The sequence below is a fragment of the Ascaphus truei genome, chromosome 2 (assembly GCF_040206685.1).
Source record: "Ascaphus truei isolate aAscTru1 chromosome 2, aAscTru1.hap1, whole genome shotgun sequence".
NCBI lineage: Eukaryota > Metazoa > Chordata > Amphibia > Anura > Ascaphidae > Ascaphus > Ascaphus truei.
Genome location: NC_134484.1, coordinates 107,899,692 through 107,916,090, shown reverse-complemented (window position 1 = coordinate 107,916,090; position 16,399 = coordinate 107,899,692). Strand labels below are relative to the sequence as shown.

The 16,399-nt window shown below is 41.2% G+C and overlaps 1 protein-coding gene across 3 annotated transcripts in view; it reads right to left on the bottom strand.

Moving 5' to 3' along the window:
* The window catches only part of CA8 (carbonic anhydrase 8), a 144,834-nt gene that overhangs the window by 58,077 nt on the left and 70,358 nt on the right, over positions 1–16,399 (bottom strand). For all 3 annotated transcript variants that reach the window (XM_075584053.1, XM_075584052.1, XM_075584051.1), the window contains one exon: positions 14,372–14,484. In XM_075584053.1, coding sequence (XP_075440168.1) covers positions 14,372–14,484 — 113 coding nt within the window. The remainder of the gene's footprint in view (positions 1–14,371; positions 14,485–16,399) is intronic.

Sequence of the window (16,399 nt, the reverse complement as noted above, 5' to 3'; positions counted from 1 at the left end):
AGTTCTTGACCATGGGTCCCATGTTTTATAAAATTCTTCAGTTGAGTGTTTCAGGAAAGCCGTCATTTTTTCCATCATCATTACTTTATTTATTCTTTTCTCAACTGCTTGTCTAGAGAAATTTCTTCCAAGATGCAGCGATAGCGCATCTGGCTGCTGTTAGAATAAATTAGATTAGTCGACGCAAAGTGTGGCTTATCTCCTCTACTGGTTTTGCAAGTAGGTAGATCAGTGGGTCAAGAGGAATAGCCAATTCTGTTCTATCTTCGATAATGGCTTGTATGGAGTGCCAGTATTTTTGAATGGTGGGGCAGGTTGAACAAATGTGTGCCATGTCACCCTTCTGCCCACAACCCCTCCAAAACAGAAAAGAAACCTATGGGTATATTTGTTTCAATCTACTAGGTGTGAGGTACCAGTAAAAAACATTTTTATAAATATTTTCTTTGATAGTGGTGCATATGGAGGTTTTTGCTGCAAACTCCCATATGTCCTCCCAATCATCTTTATCTATATCTATGTTCAAATCGGCCACCCATTTTAGCATATAAATATAAGAAATATATTCTTGAGATTAGCCCTTTCTGGAAGTTTCCTCTCCAACAAAGAGATTCGAAATTTGAGAGTGGTGAGAACTCGAGCTTCCTAGAGATTTTATATAAAAAGTGCCTGATTTGTAGATACTTAAACATATTGAAGTCTGGGGTATCATAGTTACTTCTAACTTCCTGGAACTTAAGGAGCTTCCCTTTGTCTAATAAGTCTCCTATTGTTCTAATATTGTTGTCCTTGTATTCGTCAAATTGTTTAATGTTACATTCTGGGGGGAAGTGGGGAGCGGTCCCAGGAGCACCTCATTGAACCCAGGACAAACGCTTTTATATGTATCTATATATTCTCTTTAAAAGGGTAATGTAGTTTAACCCTTTGGACAAAGCGTCTTATGCCTGCTGCCACTTTCAAGGCATGACCGTTAGCAGGTCCTAACACTCCTTGAGTTAAAATTCTTATTTACCTGTATAATTACAGGAAATGAAACTGGCCTGACAACTTGGGATGTGGGGGAGGGGCAAGCTTAAACCTTGGGTGGGAGGGGCCACTACCATCCCAAAAGCAGCTGAGACCAGCTGCACCTACTGTAGTTAATAGAAACACAGATTCGCAACAAGCTCTGAGAAATCCCAAACATTACCATAATATATATATATATAGTATATAACTATCCAAAGGAGTTCTAGTGGGTGTGGCTAAATGTATACAACAAAAAACAAAGATGCCCAAAGCTACATCCAATGTGACAAAGATACACAGTGCAAATACCTATAAATAAAAAATATAATAACCTGGAGAGTATATTCATTTTGACTGAGATTATTCTACCGATCCATGATAACCGGAACCCATCCCAATCCATCAAATCATTTTTTATCTTGTCGGATAGGGGTGAGTAATTACACTGATAGAGGACATTACAGTGCCTAGTCACAGTTATCACCAAATATTTAATGTAAGGGGAGCTCCATCTATAATTAAAATTTAGTTAAAGAAGTTTAATTTTGGGCGCTGGGAGGTTCAAGTTAAGTGCCCCGAATTTGTCGTTATTAATTTTATAGCCCGAGATTTTTCTGAATTCAGTTAACACATTTTGAAGATTGGGTAGTGATGTCTGTGTATTGGCTAATGTTAAGATAATATGTCTGCGAAAAAAGAAATTGTGTAGTTTATTTTCCAAATCATAATTCCCTGGATGTTTACATTTGTTCTAATATTTGAGGCCAATTTGGGCGAAGAGGAGAGGGAATAATGGGCAACCCTGTCTTGTTCCGTTTCTTATTTTTATTGAGCCCAGATCATTTCCAGGGAGTTTGGGAATAGCCGTTGGGTTTTGATACAGAGCCCGGACGTCCTCTAAGAAGGGGCCTGTAAAACAAAATGTCTGCATTGTGCTGTCCAAAAATACCCAGTTTATTCTGTCGAATGCCTTCTCTGCATCAAGGCTTAGAAGAACTGTCTTGGTTCCCTTAAGGTGGACATGGTCCACGATATTGATTTTTTTTCGCGTGTTGCCTGAGGCTTGCCTTTCTGAGACAAATTCCACCTGATCTACAGTTAGACAAACACAAAAAACAGGGGCGCTTGTAGTATGCAACAGATGATATATTGGACAAGATCTATAAAATCAACAGTAAATGTGTCATAAACTCAAACAAAAAATAGCAACAAATAAATGAACTTGTAAACTAAAAGTGAATGAAGAACCAAAAACTTTTGCCTGTGAGGGTGATGCATGGTGAAAGCCCAATGAAGATGTAAGCATGGGCTCTTCTGTGAAACGAGTGGTATGTAGTCCCCCTGGTTCACCGGTGCTGCGTGTGTCCTCAGGAGCCTTTTCAGAAACCGATGTTACTGCCACTTCTCTCTCTGTGCTGCGCCCGTCCCTCGGATGCTCCCACTCGGGGGGTGTCGCGCTGCATCATGGAGTTAGGCTGCTGGTATCCTGGCATCCTGTTGGGGGTCAGCTTCCTCCCTTCTGACACACCACTGCGTACTTCCGGTGTTTCAGTGCGGGATACCAGATGCTTGGAACTCTCCTCGCTAACACCACCCAATCACTCAGGCAAGAGTCTCTGGTATTTACAGTCTTTATCTTGACTCTCTGTGGGCACCTACCAACTAGTAGAATCTATGAATGATTATAATCAATAATCCTACACGTTTATCCTAGGCGATCTACAGTTAGGTCTGGAAATAATTGGACACCGACACAATTTTCATAATTTTGGCTCTATACGCCACCACAATGGATTTGAAATGAAACAACCGAGATGCAATAGAAGTGCAGACTTTCAGCTTTTATTCAAGGGGTTGAACAAAAATATCGTATGAAACGTTTAGGAATGGCAACCATTTTCCTAGACAGTCCCCTTATTTCAGGGGCTCAAATTTAATTGGACAAATTAACACAATCATACAGTAAATAAAATGTTCATTTTGAATACTTTGTCGAGAATCCTTTGCAGGCAATGACTCGTTGAAGTCTGCATGAACATCACCAAATGCTGGGTTTCCTCCTTTATGATGCTTTGCCAGGCCTTTACTCCAGCTGTCTTCAGTTGTTTGTTCGTGGGTCTTTCTGCCTTAAGTTTTGTCTTCAGCAAGTGAAATGCATACTCGATCGGGTTGAGATCAGGTGATTGACTCGGCCATTGCAGAAAATTCCACTTCTTTGCCTTAAAAAAACTCCTGGGTTGCTTTCACAGTATGTTTTGGTCATTGTCCATCTGTAAAGTGAAGCGCTGTCCAATCAACTTCACTGAATTTGGCTGAATTTGAGCAGACAATACATCCCTATACACTTCAGAATTAATCCGGCTGCTTCTGTCTTCTGTCACATCATCAATAAACAATAGTGACCCAGTACCATAGTAAGCCATGCATGCCCATGCCATCACACTGCCTCCACCGTGTTTTACAGATGATGTGGAATGCTTTGGATCATGAGCCGTTCCAAGCCTTCTCCATACTTTTTTCTTCTCATCATTCTGGTACAGCTTGATCTTAGTTTCATCTGTCCAAAGAATGCTGTTCTAGAACTGGGCTGGCTTTTTTAGATATTGTTTGGCAAAGTCTAATCTGGCCTTTCTATTCTTGAGGCTTATGAATGGTTTGCACATCGTGGTGAACCCTCTGTATTTGCTCTCGAGAAGTCTTCTCTTTATGCTAGACTTGGATAATGATATGCCTACCTCCTGTAGAGTGTTCTTCACTTGCGGTCATCTATCGCCCACCTACCTCTACTCATCCCCCTTCTGCCTTTCTCTCTCACTTTGAATCCTGGCTCTCTTTCTTTCTCTCCTCAGACTCCCCTGTTCTTCTCCTTGGGGACTTCAATTGCTACATTGATGACCCCTCTCTCTCTTGGGCTTCCCGCTTTCATTCTCTTACCTCTTCTTTTGGCCTTCAACAGTGGACTGCAGCCAGCACCCACAAGGATGGCAACTACTTAGACCTGGTTTTCACTAAAAACTTCTCTCTCTCTGATTTCTCCATTTCCCCTTTTCCTCTCTCTGACCATCATCTCATCTCATTCTCTCTATCTCGCTTCTCCCCTTCTCCACCTCCATCTACACCCCGGTTCTGCAGAAACCTGCGCTCTATTCACTTACCTGACTTTGAGTCCACTTTACACTCCTCCCTCTCCTCTCTCAGCTCTGCTACAGACCCCAACAACCTGGTCAGGAACTACAACTCTCTCTTGTCCTCCTCTCTTGATCTACATGCCCCACTTTCTCTCTGCCGCACTCGCCCTTCTAACCCTAGACCCTGGCTAAATTCCCACACACGCATGCTGCGTTCCTCCACTCGTTCCTCTGAACGCCTCTGGAGGAAGTCTCACACTCTCGCAGACTTCCTTCACTACAAATTTATGCTATCCTGTTTCAACTCTGCCCTCTCGCAAGCTAAACAAGCCTACTTTTCTGCACTAATCAACATGCACAAGTCTAACCCACGCCGACTGTTCTCTGTCTTTGATACTCTACTCAAACCACCCTCAGCTGCCTCTCCTTCCTCCATCTCTGCTCAGGACTTTGCTGACTATTTTAAGGAAAAGGTGGAATCCATACGGCAGAACATCCCCTCTGTTTCTTCCCCCCATCCTACACCTCTTCCTACACCTCTTCCTAACTCTCCTCCTGCCTTCCTTGAGTCTTTTTCCACTGTCTCAGAGGAGGATGTGTTGCTGTTGATCTCCTCTTCTCCATCTACCACTTGCCCTCTTGACCCCATTCCCTCCCATCTCCTAAAACCTCTAGCTCCTACTATAATCCCTACGCTTACACACATTTTTAACTCCTCCCTCTGCTTTGGAACCTTTCCATCCTCCTTCAAACATGCAACAGTCATACCATTACTCAAAAACAGCAAGCTTGACCCTACCTGTCTTTCTAACTATCGACCTGTCTCCCTCCTGCTTTTTGCCTCTAAACTACTTGAACGTCTTGTATTCTCTCGCTTGCTCCATTTTCTCAACACCTATTCTCTCCTAGACCCTCTACAATCTGGCTTCCGCACTGCTCACTCCACCGAAACAGCCCTCACTAAAATAACTGACGACCTCCATGCTGCCAAAGACAGAGGTCATTACACTCTGCTCATATTACTCGACCTCTATGCAGCATTTGACACAGTGGACCACCCTCTTCTCCTCCACATTCTCCATACTCTAGGTATTCGGAACAAAGCTCTATCCTGGATCTCATCCTACCTCTCCCATCGTACTTTTAGTGTCTCTTCTGCTAACACCTCCTCCTCCTCCTCCTCTATTGATCTCTCTGTGGGGGTACCCCAGGGCTCTGTCCTGGGACCTCTTCTCTTTTCTCTGTACACACTCTCTCTAGGTGACCTAATAACATCTTTTGGGTTTAATTATCACCTCTATGCCGACGACACACAAATATACTTTTCAACACCTGACCTTACACCTGCTGTACAAACCAAAGTTTCTGAATGTCTCTCTGCTATATCATCCTGGATGGCCCTCCGACGCCTTAAACTCAACATGGCTAAAACAGAGCTCCTCATACTTCCTCCAAAACCTGGCCCTACTACCTCCTTCCACATTACTGTTGGAACTACAATCATTCACCCAGTAGCCCAAGCACGCTGCCTAGGGGTCACATTCGACTCCTCTCTCACATTCGCCCCTCACATTCAAAACATTTCTAAAACTTGCCGCTTTTTCCTCCGCAATATAACTAAGATACACCCTTTCCTCTGTTGTTCGACTACTAAAACTCTGACTCAGGCCCTCATTCTCTCCCGTCTTGATTACTGTAACCTCCTGCTGTCCGGCCTTCCTGCCTCTCACCTGTCTCCCCTACAATCTATCCTAAATGCTGCTGCCAGAATCACTCTACTCTTTCCTAGATCTGTCTCAGCATCTCCCCTCATGAAATCCCTCTCCTGGCTTCCGATCAAATCCCGCATCTCACACTCCATTCTTCTCCTCACTTTTAAAGCTTTACATTCTTCTGCCCCTCCTTACATCTCATCCCTAATTTCTCGGTATGCACCATCCAGACTCTTGCGTTCTTCTCAAGGATGTCTTCTTTCTACCCCCTTTGTATCTAAAGCCCTCTCCCGCCTTAAACCTTTTTCACTGACTGCCCCACACCTCTGGAATGCCCTTCCCCTCAGTACCCGACTAGCACCCTCTCTAGCCACCTTTAAGACCCACCTTAAAACACACTTGCTTAAAGAAGCATATGAATAGCACTGTGGATATTCTAAACACGATACATAATGCTTGGCCCCCTGCAGACGCACTTACCAGAACTCCCTCCTACTGTCTCTGTACGTTCTCCCTACCTACCAATTAGACTGTAAGCTCCTCGGGGCAGGGACTCCTCTTCCGAAATGTTACTTTTATGTCTAAAGCACTTATTCCCATGATCTGTTATTTATATTATCTGTTATTTATTTGATTACCACATGTATTACTACTGTGAAGCGCTATGTACACTAATGGCGCTATATAAATAAAGACATACAATACAATACAATACTTGGCTGGATGTTGTGAAGGGGTTTTTCTTTACCATGGAAAGGATCCTATGATCATCCACCACTGTTGCTTCTGTGGACATCCAGGCCTTTTTGTGTTGCAGAGCTCACCAGTGCATTCTTTTTTTTTCTCAGAATGTACCAAACTGTTGATTTGGCCACTCCTAATGTTTCTGCTATCTCTCTGATGAATTATCTTTCTTTTTTGCAGCCTAAGGATGCCCTGTTTTACTTGCATTGAGAGCTCTTTTGACCAAATGTTGTGGGTTCACAGCAACAGCTTCCAAATGTGAATGCCACACTTGGAATCAACTCCAGACCTTATACCTGCTTAATTGATGATGAAATAACGAAGGAATAGCCCACACCTGTCCATGAAACAGCTTTTGGGTCAATTGTCCAATTACTTTTGGTCCCTTGAAAAAAAGGGGGCTACATATTAAAGAGATGTAATTCCTAAACCCTTCCTCCAATTTGGATGTGAATACCCTCAAGTTAAAGCTGATATACTGCACTTTAATCCCATATTCATTATTTAACTGTAACTTTAATTTATTTTGGTACACAGCCGATATAACAAAACTTGCATCAGTGTCCGATTATTTCCGGACATAACTGTATATGGATCAGACATTGGCAGAATGGGATTTCGTCTATTTGCCAGAATTTTGCTATATATCTTGAGGTCAGAATTGAGCAGGGATATTGGACGATAGCTGCCACACTGCATAGGGTCACGTCCCCCTTTATGTATGAGACCTAGACTTGCGGAGGACATAGTGGGTGGAATTGGTTTTCCTTCTAAAAACGAGTTGAACAACTCCAACAAGTATGGGGATAGGTTAGCAAGAAATGTTTAATAGTAGACGTTAGTGAATCTGTCAGGTCCCGGTGCTTTGGTTGCTTTTAATGATTTCACTGCGTCGGTTAGTTCAGTCTGGGTGATTTTTCCATTTAAAGCGTCGGAGTCGGATTTATTTAGTTGGGGGAGATTAGAGTTTGCTAAATATTTCGAGATTGACTCGGAATTTGAGAGCTGGGACTTATCCTTCGGGGGGGTTTAAATTGTATAATTTTGTATAAAATGTCGTGAATTCCTGTGTGATTTATTTGTTGTTGTGTGTGATAGAACCATTTTTACCTTTAATTGCGGTAATTTGTGACCTGATCCCCTTGAGTCTATTAGCTAAGAGTCTGTCCGCCTTGTTTCCTTTATCATAATACTGTTGATTGGTCCATTCAGGGCTTTATCAACGTCTTCTAGTTGGATCTGTCTTAGCGCTACCTTAGCCACTGTGAGAGACTTATACATTTTCTTTGATGGGTTATTTTTGTGCGATTGCTCCAAGTTTGTGATTTTAACACTTATTTCTTTATATAGTTTCAATTTATTTTTCTTCCTGTAGGAATGCAATAGAGATTAAATCACCTCAAATCTTTACCTTGTGGGCCTCCCAGAGCGTCGCTGGGGATGTGACCGATCCTTTATTTATATTGAAGTATTCACTCAAGGATATTTTAATTTGGTTTTCTATTTCCGAATAATTCAAAAGGGAGTCTCCAGTGTAAAGAGTGCGGTTTAACAAAGGGGAGGCTGAGGGTCAGGTCATTTTGCGCATGGTCCGACCAGGTAATTGAGCTAATATCTGAGTGGGAAGAGGCATGAAAAATATTTTTCGTGGCGAATAGTCTATTCGTGAATAGGTCTGATGTGGGGTAGAATAGAAATTGTAGTCACGTTGGTTCTGGTGTTGTGCCCTCCAGATGTCTGTTAGGGTAAATTCTTTTAATAGATCTCTAGATTTCTTGGCCTTTTTTTGGATATTGATTGTGTGGGTCTGTCCTGGGGTAGTGGATCTGTCCACTTCGGGGTTGGCGATCATATTCATATCTCCTCGCATCAGAAGGGAAGATAAATATTGAGGTTCAATAGATTCTAGGACACCCTTAAGAATTCCGTTTGGTTCTCATTTGGTGAGTAAAGATTGATTAGGGTTATTGCTGACCCAGATAGTGTACTGTGTATTATCAGTAATCTGCCCTCAGAGTCAGGGACCACATTTCGGCACAGAAGGCACCCCTTGTCTAATCTGAATCGCTACTCCTCGCTCTTGCTATTAAATGAAGAGTAGAATCCCAACAGAAAAGTATGTCTGAATGTGTTGGGGGGGTATGGACATTGAAGTGAGTCTCCTGAAAAAAGACAATATCTCCCTTAGGTTTGTAGGTCATTCGGCGTTGGCCCGTAGGTTCCGATCAGGATAGGGTCACAGAACTAGTCATGGGCATTGTCTGTCACAAGGGTGATCCCGGAGGCACCAGTGGGCAGATAGAGCCGTATGAGCAGAACCGGTGCAGAGTCAAAGTAGCTAACACAATTTGGACGTATACGGTTTGGGCTAGTTGATAGCAGGGAGGGGAGACAGGCACAAGATAGTGTCTGTTAGACGTCAGCAATCCGGATTAGATTTGCTTACTAAATCTAGTTTAAATCAAGTTTGCAGGAACAGGACAATGTTAGTGATAATAGAGGTCGCCATATCAGCTCTCCGCTCTTTGTGCATTTTCCCTTGCAAGCCTCTCCGAGGTCTGGGGGGGTCCCACGCCATGCTCCGATCTCTGGGATTTAGTCTGCAGAGGACCATGTTGGATCATGACGTACTATAATGCGTGATTCAACCCGATAAATGGTCGGATAACGGCCGCTGCATCTGTATGTATGTATGTATGTATGTATGTACAATATTCATAGCCCTTACATAATAAAAGTTCAATGGGTTATTTATAGACATACAATCACAAGATGATCAAATGGATTTAAAATGTTGTGAAAATACTTTTTCACTTAGTCCAAGGGACTAACTTTAGTAGTTGGAGTTGCTCAGTGAGTAGAGGCACTGACTCTGATTAACAATGACATTGACTTTAAAGCAGGGGAGACTGGTTCAAATCCAGATGTCAGCTCCTTGCGACCTTAGGCAAATCGCTTTATTGGCATTAGGCAAAAAAAAATAGATTGTAAGCTCTACGGGGCAAGGACTTATAACATAAGCATTTGTCTGAATTGTGAACCTGCAATATCACATTGACCCATGAGATGGAGCCATCATGTTGCAACATCTAAGTTACAGTGTGATCAAGGCGAGGAGTTACATAAATTGATAAGGAATATAGGACCAAAACTTATACATTTTACTATGTTAGAATCATGCTTTCTTTCATCATTTCTGCTGCTTTCAAAATAAAACAGGTGATATACTGTAGAGAGAACAGACAATAATAATACCTTCTTCATTAATAATAATAGCATGTTTTTGTATAGCGCTGCTAGTTTTCCATAGCGCTTTACAGAGAAATTTTGCGGGCACAGGTCCCTGCCCCGTGGAGCTTACAATCTATGTTTTTGGTGCCTGAGGCACAGGGAGATAAAGTGGCTTGCCCAAGGTCACAAGAAGCCGACACCAGGAATTGAACCAGGTTCCCCTGCTTCAAACTCAGTGCCAGTCAGTGTCTTTACTCACTGAGCCGCTCCTTCATTGAACATTTGCTCAAAAATCATTATAAAACCTGTACAAATGCTATATTTCCATTTAATTTACAAAATTATTTTCTCTGTGGCCGCAAAAGCAAATTTGCTGTATTTCTCAGAACCCTAACAAAATGACCTATACCTAGCTTAGTAAAATCATAATAAGCTTAGTAATATCAATGTCAATATTTGTAGTGATCTTGTATATATTTAATGACTAGAACATGAACATTTATACAGATCAACTTTAAGTGAAAAAATTGTTAGGAAGTGGCAATTACTGAATAGGTTGTCAGTTTACTACATGATGCTGACTTATCTGTCAGTCTTTATGTTTCTTTCTTCCATGTACTGTACATATGCAAAACAAGCTACCGTACATCAGCTGATTTCACAGACCCAAGTATTAGCAATTATCTTATTTATTGTAAATTGCAATGAACAATATGGTATTCTCTTTTAGAATCTGCTAAGAAATATGTTCCTGGGGGCTGTATTACAGATGTACAGAACCATGTTTTATAGATCTCTGCACTACGGCAACTTATAACATTATTATAAAGATGTCATTTTAACTTTTTGCTTTTTTTTATTAATTAAACTGCAATACTGCTGATTTTGGAACTATCGCACTGAAACACCTAGTATAGGAAATTGGAGTTTCCATGCAATAGTGCCCTAGTTGGCACGAGATCAGCTTAATCAATAGCCCTGTTTGTATCAACAGTAAAAAAAAAAATAAGAAAAAAACATTTACCATGTGACATGTTTTCTTTTTGGAACCAATAAACTTCATAATTACCTCAAGATGTTTGTTTTGAAAACAATAAGGCAAATAATGCCCCTTTGTCTTGAATGATATGGGGTGAATAATTCATTGGCACCGTGACACTTTTATTTATTAGGTATTAAATAAATATCGATACAATTCTACTCAAAAGCGGCACGTGTAAATTTACTAATTGCAATTTCAGCGAGTATGGTTACTAATTTGCAATTACAATCATCAAGTGCACCAGCTAACGTTTTAATATTAAGTTAAGATATATGAGAACAGTATATCTGTATTATAATGTAGCTCACTGCCAAAGCACACAAACAAGTGTAGGAAAATGTATTATATAAGGGAATACATACGCCTAAAGTAGGTTAATTTAAGTGATATTAAACAAGAAATGCGCATTACAGCCATTCACTTGAATGGGACATAAGGGGTCTGATTTAGAGTTGGCTAACAACAGGGGGGATGTAGTGAAAACTCCTTGTGCAGGCACTAAATGGTGGTTTGCACCTTGGAAAAATAAGACCCCGATTTAAAGTTGACCAAAAATAATTGCAATGTAAGAGCACTCACGATACTCAAGTTTACTTGGTCATGGGTGCAAGACCAGCGATATCCCCATGCAAAGGGGAATCAGTGAGGTCCATAAAATACAAGAGATGAAGGCACTCCAGTGTCTCAATACAGAAAGTAATTTATTAATTAAACAATAGGTGCAAAACCCTTGTTGAGTGGTACTTATTACCCTACTGTTACTGCTCAACAGGTGCTTCTATCCCTAAATTGGAATAGTGGTTGTCCTTTAAAAATGCTAAATGATGTGCCTGTATGAATCAGACTACAGTATAATCACACTACACTAAAAGAACTAAAAGAGTCGTGGTGAACACACATTTTCTAGAGCTATGACTGCAAGTGCTGCTCTATTGAGATGTATAGTCCCGAACTGTCAATGCTTGCTATTCTTCAGAAAAGACCAAGACCCTGGAGAAAATGGGAAATAATGTTTAGTGTTAATGTATTTGGCATTCGGTAACACCTCATCATGGAAATGTTGGATCTACGGCATTGGACATAGTGCAGGCGACTGCACGCGGTACGAACAAATGCATGTAAGTTCACCAGTCCGGCCATGCTGCGCGTGCGGCATAACGACGGCATGGCAGGATTTTGAGCCCCCCCAAAATTAGATTTTTTTGAGCGACGGCCGCGTCACTGCCGCGTTTGAGCCAATCAGGTTGAACCAGCCTGGTGATGTCACGGCCACGCCTCCCCATCTCACAAATGATCTGAGTCCACAGATCGCTGTGGCGACAGGCACGTGTGTGCCTGCACTATGGCCGCAGCCTTACACAGGCTGATTTAAAGCCTAAAATATACATTAGAACAGCTCTCTCTCCAATTATCAAACTACTGATTACAGAGCTTCCTTCTGCTAAGCTTAGTTGTTGTACCTAAGAGTCCTGCACAAGGTCAAGATTTCATGGGTATGTGCAGAAGAGATTTATAATTATTATGCACAGCCATTTGATTGCACAAGACATAATAACTGTGCATAACCACTAATCTAAGACCTCATTATAATAATGTAAGACCAGTTATCTGTTACTCTGTTGCGCCCAACTCTAAATATGGGTTTTATGTTAGAAATAGTGATGGAGCAGAGCTAACTCTATATCAATTCTATTTTTGCAAAGAAGCCTAAACTGCAAATCAGGCCCGAGATGATTTACGGCTTAATACCGCTCAGCAAAAATAGGCAATAGTGCCATAAATGTCAGTATAATACAGTGTTACTGAGATTCCATAAAACTGAAAATATGAATCAACATTTATTCATAAAACTATGACAAATTCTAGTGCATTCATATATAATTGTGGTTCAACCATTTACATTTCAATTTAGAGACACAACACATAATTAATAAGCCATAGCATACATTTAGACCCATTTGTGTTAGGGAAGCAATACACTGTACCGCATATTATTTTTCCTTTATACCCCATGTTAAATATGAAACTTTATTTCAACAACAATATTGCAAACTAAACTATTGGCTTCTCATTGGTTGTTTTCTGTTTACTCTAAAAACATATTATTCTTTTAGGACTGGAAATACATTATCTTTGAGTTTTTGTCAACAGTGACATTTCAGATAGCCTTTCCAGAATCCAAAGCTGTAACCTTTACTTTAAATGAGAGTGTGAGGCGATCCAAGAGAATATCTAATGTACAGTACATGTATGGACATATATATATAGTGTTTTAGTGTTAGGACCTGCATTTTTGGTTTACCTTGACGTTGGTATGCAGGCTTACGACGCTTTGGCCAAAGAGTTTAACTAAAAAAACAAGTAATTACTATTATTATTCAAGTATTTAAACTTTATACTCATTACCATATATGTTTTGTCAATTTGATGTAGCATTGGGCTTACCCGTGTCTTCTGTTGTACGTATACATTTGCCACGCTCAGTAGCACTCATTTTGGCATAAATATATATTCATGATGTCGTGGATGTAGGTGTTTGAGCTATCTGGGAATGTGTGTTAATATATATATATATATATCACATCACCTTGAGAAAGGTCCCGTGTGGAGGACCGAAACGTTGGTTTTTATGTCTCACTAAATACAAAATCTTTTGACTACCTCATGGAGTGCTGCCTCTGATATTCGGTCACACGGTATCGTATAACCTATATATATATGGGTAATACGATACCGTGTGACCGAATATCAGAAGCAGCACTCCACGAGGTAGTCAAAAGATTTTGTATTTAGTGAGGCATAAAAACCAACGTTTCGGTCCTCCACACGGGACCTTTCTCATATATATATATATATCTTATATAGCACAGAGTACTCCACATTGTAATTGTGTAGTACCAGCTCTCATTCTAATTGTGGTGCTTAATGCAAGTGACTTGCCCTCAGACACAAGGAAGGCCAACACTGGAATTCGAATCCTGCCTCAAAGTAAATTTCATATATAAAGATGTAGCCAAACCACGATCATGGTGAGTACCGTGTGAGTATCATAATCATACTGTACAGTAATGTACTTCTTCGGGCCATTATAAATTTTCCCTATGTCCCTAGAACGAGTCCCACAATCTAGGGACCATTGTACTTGTTGATTCCTCCATTAGATCTTGTATTTATTAATTTGACAGCCCTTTACTTGGCTAGTGGTGGAAGTCCTGGAGTTGGAGTGTCATGGTAGACGGCGCATGCGTGGGCATAGGCAAAGATATTTAGTGCGCCATCTGCCGGACAAATACTGAATTGCAATTACATAAATAAACCCCACAAATAGTTGTGACGGCTGAATGTGGCCGGACTGCGGATGAGTCGTGGTGAACAAAGTGTTTACACGACTGTAAATCACACACCATGTCGCAGCCACGGGTACAGTAAGTCTGGACACATCTGTAGATATATATTTGTTTTATTTTATTACATCCAAAGCATTATTTTTAAAATGTTCCTACCTGTGTTTGAGAGATTGTCAAAGGGTATCGGAATAATATCCAAGTGACGCTTTCACTACACGGTGGCATTGTAAGAGAACCCTCATATACCCAGTAATCACGAAGAAGTGGATCTGCATTTTTTAAAGATAAAGAACAATTTGAACTAGCAGACATTTCTCTAATACAATATTTGAAAAATGAAAAAAACATGAGAATATTTTAAGGCTGTTAAATAATTCCCTTTCATCACAACTATTTAACTCATTTATAGGCCTACACAATTATTAGCAACATGGCAACGATTTGTTTTTCAGGTTAAGCTTTAGGCTGCATCCATGGTGTATTGTGCCGGGCGGAGGCGCGCTGAGACTGAGGGAAAGCGGGTTCTTTCCCTGGCCTTAGACCGCGCGCCGTCCGGGGCGTATCGGGGGGGGGGGGGCTGTGACGTCACGGAGCTGGTTCGCCCTCATTGGGCGAACTGCTCATGTGACCGGCCCTGCGCTCCCTTGAGCGCTTGAATTTCAAAAATTTCTAAGACTTACGCTTTCGCACGCTTGCGTAAGCGGAAGCGAGCCCCTGCTAAAGCCGCTCTCATTGCGGCTGCTGGGGCTGACTGCCGAGCAGCAGCGCGCCTCAGCACGGGTCAGCGCATAAGCGCTGACCATGCCCGAGGCCTTATTGTGGTGATTGGATAAGCAAAGAGAAAAGTAAAGTTAGAGAATTGAATACATGTGGGAAGAAGTCAACATTTCAAACTGAGCTCCCATGCATTAGAAGATTGCTGTCTCAATTGCCTATTGTTAAAGATTACAACATTTGGAATTAAGAACTGCCATGTGAACACAGAGCTACACATTTTAAGATTAATGTTTACAAATATCATGTTAGAGATATATTATTTGCCATTTTGACAAAGGAACTAGTTAGAATGTTCCTGTGTATGAGGAATGCAGTAACAACAGAAAAATAATGTGATGTGAGAAGAGAATAAATGTAAAAGTAATAGCAATGAGGAATTCCCTCCTGCAAAGTCTCAGCTTTAAAGAATGAAATACAATGGGGGCTATGTATTAACCTCAACAAAAACAGTTTTGTGCTGTAACACTGAGACAGTGATTTGTAACATCTTATCTTCATTATCTTAACATCTACGATTCAAGGTACTGCACTTTGTTTCACTTCTGTTTGGTGAGTGATTTGGAGAATAATTAAAAGAAGCAAAAGGAATAACTGTGGTAAGAAGGAAATTATTTATCCAAATATTATGATCGGAATTATCAATGTCTGCTCCTATTGTCAGTAAATACAAATACCACTTGTGTTGCATTTGCATGTCTGAGACTGGTCTGCAAATGCTGTCTTTCCCCAATATTACTTGGCAAACAATACTTCCACTGCAGCCAGGGATTCTGGGTAATGACATACAAATGAGCCCAGTGGTCACTTTACTTCTTATCCATTTTAACATGGAACCCTATAAAATGATGCCTGCCTTATAACACAGCTTTTCAGCACAGTCTGGGTTAAAGAAGAGCAGAGTCAGCAAACATACTCACAGACAGCTATAGGTTTATTGGCTATGCACTTCTTTAACCCAGGCTGTGCTGAAAAGCTGGAAAATGGTAGGCATTAGCTTGCAAGGGTCCATGTTAAAATTGATGTTAAGTAAGGAGTGATACACTTTGCTCATTTGCATGTAATTTCCCAGAATCCTTGGCTGCAGCGGAAGCACTGTTTGCTAAGCGATTATGGGAAAGACAGGGTTGCAGACCTGTCAGAGACATGTGAATGTGCTCACAAGTGATATTTTTATTTACTGTACAGTGGAGGGTTTTTGGCATTTTGTTTTACTCACCATCAGTAGCGGATTAAAAATTAGGCGGTTACCTGATGCTGCCCTTCTGTTCCGGCGCCGCACCATCCCATTGCCATGTCAACATGATGCTATGGGACGTCACGTTGCCGCCCGGTGCATGTGCAATCGTCGTTTGTGCACATGCACGATCGTCTCTTGTGCGCATGTGCCATCAGCGCTTGCTGACCCCC